This window comes from Caloenas nicobarica, chromosome 7, assembly GCF_036013445.1.
Source record: "Caloenas nicobarica isolate bCalNic1 chromosome 7, bCalNic1.hap1, whole genome shotgun sequence".
Classification (NCBI taxonomy): domain Eukaryota; kingdom Metazoa; phylum Chordata; class Aves; order Columbiformes; family Columbidae; genus Caloenas; species Caloenas nicobarica.
This window is the reverse complement of record NC_088251.1, coordinates 22,532,847-22,538,846: the sequence shown is the minus strand read 5'-3', so window position 1 is coordinate 22,538,846 and position 6,000 is coordinate 22,532,847. Positions and strand designations below refer to the sequence as shown.

The window sequence follows — 6,000 nt, the reverse complement described above, 5'->3', positions numbered from 1 at the left end:
CCCAGAATCGGCGTCTCACCGCCAGAGCGGCTCAGCGGTGGGCTGAGGGCCTGCACTGGCCATGGTGCGCTTGGCTGTGACAGAATCACAGAGTGTCCCGAGGAGTTGGAAGGGACCCACCAGGGATCATCGACTCCGACTCCTGTCCCTGCATGTGACAACCCCACAGTTCACACCATGTGCCACGTCCTGGCAGCGGCCTGTGGGACACCGCAGCACAGGAGGACCCAGGGCCGGTTTTGCACAGAAATGCAACGGCGGTGCAAGAGTTGTTCACTACCTAGTGTTGGTGTGCACCCACCAGCACCGTGCAATGGTGCTGGATGAGCAGTGTTACAATATTTGCAATGGAGTAGTCAGTTGAGCAATGGTGTCATAGCAAAACTGCATCCTTTGTTACAGTACGAGGGTATCACAGAGGCTGGTGAGCTACTTGTTAGTCACTGAGACCTGAGCACACACAGAATAAGGAAGAGAGAAGTTTGTCCTCAGGATCTTAACACAAAATTATGTTTCAAGCTCTGCAGCAGAAGAGAGAACATGGACTTTATTTCCCCTATAATTCCAAGAGGTCAAGGTGGCTTGGGGTAGCCCTGCCATCATCCTAAAGAGAAAACAGTGAAGGACCCAGGTGCAAAGCTGTTCTCTTGGCCATTGGGGAGTCTGTGTATGTGGTGCCCCACAGAGAACTGTTTGAATCCCATATGTGTAGCTAATCCTGGCTGTTCTAGTTCCCCTGACTAATATTGGGAGTGGCTGTAGGGAGTTGCAAGCTGCAGAGGGAGCACGTTACTTCTATAGTCTGCCTGAGGTTTTCAGGGCAGACAGAGAGTGCTATGGTGTAGTAACACTAGCTGCACGGAGAAACACAGGTGGAGACCACACCACTTGGAAGCTCGTTTTATTCAGTTTCTCAGGGTCAGGTGCTATCACCTTATCTTGTACAAGTTTGTGCCTGTGTCATGTCCTTGCCTGAAACTCATACTAATGAATACTGGGTGCTGGGTGATTCAAAGATTTGCATTTGGAATGGGAAGTGGAAATCAAATTTTTACTGAAATGCTTCCAGAGTGTCAGACAAAGCTCTGGAGAGACAGGAGGTGTGCTATTTTCAGCCATGCTCCTGTGAGAGATCCATGGTGTATGTGGGGGGGCACAGAGGGTGAGATTGACATGACACGTGTGTAGGACAACTCTGGCCCCTTACCAAGAGCAGAATCAAATGTCTAATCATAGGCAGAACAGCAGCTGAGAGTCCAGAAGAGCAGGGAAGGCTGGGATTCACAGTCTCAACTCTCCTCTTGTGTTTGTGTGAACCTGAAGGAGAAAGTGAGCAGAGGGCCTTTTGGGGAACCGGAGAATTGTGTGAATTGTGAAGATGGGAGTAGAAGATAGTGCCTGTTAAGAACTGGAGTCTGTTTCGAAGTTGGGAAGACAAAATATCCAAAGCGCAGAAATCATGGGAGCTGAAGAAGAAATGCTCATCACCCTGTCTGGAGGTGCCCCCTGGGGCTTCCGGCTGCAAGGGGGTTCAGAGCAGAAAAGACCCCTACAAGTGTCAAAGGTAGGACCTCGAGATGTGAACTGTGAGGGCAGAGTTGTTCTGCTGAACTCAGATATCCCTACTGAGTTGGGCATCGTTCGCTACCATTAGGGAATGCAGGAACTCCTTGCTGTGGCAGCAGATCTTAAAAGGAAAACTTGGGTGGAATGGTCAAGCAGGATGTGGGGTGGGATGTGGGTCCTGAAATAGATGCTATTGAGGTAGAGACAAGTGTCAGGTGAAGACCTGCTTCAGTGCAGGGCTGTACACCTTATAAACTGTACAACTCTCCTCAGTTGTCAGCAGAGATATAACCACAGTGACAGTGCAGGAAAAAGGGCTTAAGTATGGAAGCTTCAGTACTTGTCTAAGACATCCAGCTAGAGAAAAATAATTCAAATGAAAGCAACAAAAGCCATATTTGTAATTCAGTTCAACTGTCCATAACATTTTATTGCTATATTCCATCTTTCAAAGTAGATGCACTTTTCTTAGGATCTCTTCTCTTGGTGGAACTTCCTTACTACTGCCTGAAGTGAATATTTTTTATGTTCTAAGCAGCAAATACTGGTTCTATTTAAAGAATTAAAGAAAAGTAGTTGTTTATATGGGAGATGAAGTAATAAAAAAAGAAGAAACATGAACCTTGAGTTGCACTGCTTTTGGAAAACAGCTGTTACCGTTCTCTTTTCATAAAGACTAGTAAGAGCACAAAAATTAGGAAAAAAAGTTCCCCATTTATTAAGCTCATAACAGTTGCATTAGCCTTGATACAATGATATCTCGGGATGTCTCACTGGAAGGCACCCAGCAGCAGGAACGAAAAAATGCTATGCCCAGCTCCTTCTGTTTCCTTAGGTAGACTGTGCCTCTGACAGAGAATTTTAAAATGAAATGTTCTGTGTCATTTGGCTTACCCTAGGTCAAGGACTGTTTATCTGTAACCTCTGCCAAATAGTTTGGAATCCCATAGCTGGGCCCTGAAGTGAATGTTTCTTACATAGAGAAAGTTGATTTTTCTCCAGGAAAACAACTTCTGTGTGTCCTCATAGAGCTTCAGGTGCTGAAGAGAAAGAATCAATATAATTGAAACAGGTGTCTAGCATCAGTGGTTGTTAGGAAAATGGGATTTTCAGTGGTCATGTATACTCTGTAGTGTCTAGGATTATTTTGACTCTTGTTTGTCCCCCAATAGACAAGAAACTGGGACTGAAGAAGGGAGCAATACTGAGTGTCCTATAAAGATTGCTCAGGATTGAACAGCGGCAAGAACTAGCCATTACCCAGGCTAAGTTGCACCTTAAGGAGAATTAAATATTGCTCAAGGATTAGTAGCACATCCAGAAAGGTATTAACTACAAGTAGCTCTCACCCAGAATTGAGTGCCATATCTTAAGTCTAGCAATCCAAATATATACATTTTACAATACTTGGATATTGCATAAAAAATAATTATGGAAAATATAATTGGTACAAATCCATTTGAGGCTCAAAGTATAAATCATTCTTCAAGCAGGACTTCGATTTTATAATTATGATTTTTGGCTATAATTGCCCAGAATTTAACAGCATCCAGGTGACCATACATACTCACTGTCTTAAAGGCAATGCCGCTTAAACAGTTTCCAAAGAAAGGATTTATGGATCCTTACTGTGAACCCAGTAAGATCATATCTGAATATAAACTGCTTAGAAGAGAATAAACCCCCAGGAGTCATGGAGTAACCTAATTGTCCTCCTCTTACCATGCAGAGAGTAGAAGTTTGAATCTCAGTTGTCAGCTCCTTGAGGTGAAAGATCAACTTCTTTCTTTTGCAGTTAGGATTCTGCTATTGACACCAGCAGGATGAAGTCTGGGCCAAAATGCTGCCTGCAAAACATCTTCCAAAACTAACATCATTAGAACTTTCTATTTGGATATTTTAGGAGCCAAAGATGGGAATGGTCCCATCACTAAAGAAGCCTGACCAGGGATTGCGGCCTTATGATAGAGCATTCAGAAACAGGGCAGTATTGCACATTTCTCTATTGTTCTGTTAGAGCTGAGAATCATGTGGATGAACAATTTGTTCTGTTTGGCCTCCATCCAGGATATCAGTGCTATAGGGCAGCCCTGGGCAGTGTGGTGAGAGGGAGGTGTCACTGAGAGTGAGCCTACCTAGCAAAGGTAAGGTCAAATAACAACACCATGTTCATTAGTATGGTGAAGAATGTGTTGTGTGTGTATGGAAAGACAGATTAGATAAATGAGAGGGTCTATTAGTAAGCTGATTGCTGTCAAAGACAGAACTTTTGGGGAGAAAGAGATGTGTTCATATGAGACCATGAAAATTTTGGCTTAGCAGAAAAGAAATATGAGTGCTTTGGTTCTTACAGCAAAACCTATTTGGGCAGAATGGGGAAGGACAGAACAGGAACATGGATGAATCTGGAGAAAATGTGACAGGTGATACAAGCATGAATATCCAATAGGTGCCAGGAGATACTTGAGTGGATACAGTTGGTGTTTCAGGGGATTCCAGTGCTGTCATTTTAGGCAATTTCAACTTCTAGACTAGAAAATTAATAGTAGGAACACTAAGGAAAGATGCTTACCCTCGGATGCAGAGTCAAATTGTTTCTATATACACCTTTCTGGATGAAAAAGAGTGACAAACAGCTAATTTGGGCCTAGTAAGAGGAAATGAATCAAGCATAACAAGTTATATATAAATGATATACATTGTAATTATGTAAAGATGTTGGAATAGCTAGACCAGACTAGATTAATGGTCACTCCATCTCCTGCTTCCCACTTCCTTTGTGTTTCCTGCAAGTGGTGCTGAGGAAGTTGTAAACTTCACCAGTGCATGTCATTTTCTAGTAGTGCAATGTGGAGGGGAAATTATTTCACCCCACCTGATTATCAGCATGCCCTATGAAGTATAAAAGAATTGACATTCCTGGTGTTTAACCCTGCACATAAACAGATAATTATTTGTGAACAGCTAGTGCTTTACTTGTCTGATTAAATCTTATATGGTTTCCTAGTGAAGATTTGATGATATCAAGCAGCCAGGCATTCCAAAGACTACATGTTGCACAAAGTGGGATTTCCTGTTTGAGTAGCTCTTGTTGTATTACAAAGTCCTGCATAATTAATCATCTTACACGATCAATTTACATGGTCACAGGTCTTCTTTCTAAAGTTTACATCATCATCATTTTTGAATTGTTTCTCTATGTGCAGATTATGATACAATCAATCACTAGTTGCTGCTCTTGGTAATTTTTTTCCCCTGAAAATTCTTCAGGTCTGCTGTATGTGTTCCTTTTTTTTTTTTCAGACAAGATGGTATTTAATGACATTAGAATGTTTCCAGCATTATTCTCTATCCTCTTCAGATACATTGGTGGGCCTCTACTTGATTGTTCTGTCATAAGCTGTTCACAATGATGAGTTCAATTATTGTGTTGGTTTTTTTTCCAAGTTGCAGCTAAGTCATAATGTACAGTGAGTATATGCATTTTAAACTGTCCTTTCTAATGTGAAGTATTCAACTGGCTGCAGCTAAATAAAGTAAATGAACATGTTGGAACTGGGGTGTGAACCCATTTTTCTACAGACTGAAAGGATGCGTAACTGTAGTTTAAACTATTTGACCAAGCAAGGGATCAATTCTAAACTTCAGTCCAGCCAACACAAAGGAGTAGAAAAGCAGCTGGATCTTCACATGCTGTATCCAGCTGCCACCGACCTTCTGTGCCATGTGACGCCCTGTGGGTTATGGGTTCAGGGACATGCCTAGAGCAAGATGCTGGAATTATATACCTTGTGAACAGGCTCTTGGGCCATACATAACTAACCTTGCATTCAAATAACCTTATGGAGCCAAACCAGCTCTACCTGCCTCAGGGTCAGGGAAACACACATTGTTTCCTCCAGCAGTGCCCAGCAGTTATTGAGGAAAAAGCTCAAATAAGATAAGCAAGACCGAAATGCTAATATTAATGCCAACTGACTATTTGGCTCCAGATCTGTAACTGCAGATGTCTATTCCTTTCACTTTAAACTTGCATGCAAGAGCACATACTGACTATTTTGTTCCACCCAAACAATCATTTGCAGTGTCTGGGAGCTAAAAATGTTTGATGTGTGTATGAAGGATATCATACTGATATTTATATGAAAGGGGTACCATAACAATTCAGTCTGATAAAAACAGATACGGTAAGAGTGAAGGGTGAGACAAAAGAAGCAGCAAAAGAAAATTTATTGGTGTCTGGGGAACCCTCAGTGAGAAAGAATAGATGATTTTTAAATTAGGGTTGTATTAAAGTATCAACTCAGTAATGATTGAGCCGAAAGAACAGCAGACATTGATATGCTGAGCAGGCAGATACACAGCAGGATCAAACATCAACAGAGGATATGAATAATTCTGCAGAAATTAGGAAGGACTGGAATATGGAGAACT

At 42.0% G+C, this 6,000-nt stretch overlaps 1 protein-coding gene across 1 annotated transcript in view; it reads left to right on the top strand.

Annotated features, from left to right (window-relative positions):
• Nucleotides 1-1,238: 1,238 nt before the first annotated feature.
• Nucleotides 1,239-6,000, top strand: part of SYNPO2L (synaptopodin 2 like) — a 39,332-nt gene continuing 34,570 nt past the window's right edge. The window contains exon 1 of the mRNA XM_065638752.1: nucleotides 1,239-1,564. Coding sequence (XP_065494824.1) covers nucleotides 1,460-1,564 — 105 coding nt within the window. The 5' untranslated portion in view covers nucleotides 1,239-1,459. The remainder of the gene's footprint in view (nucleotides 1,565-6,000) is intronic.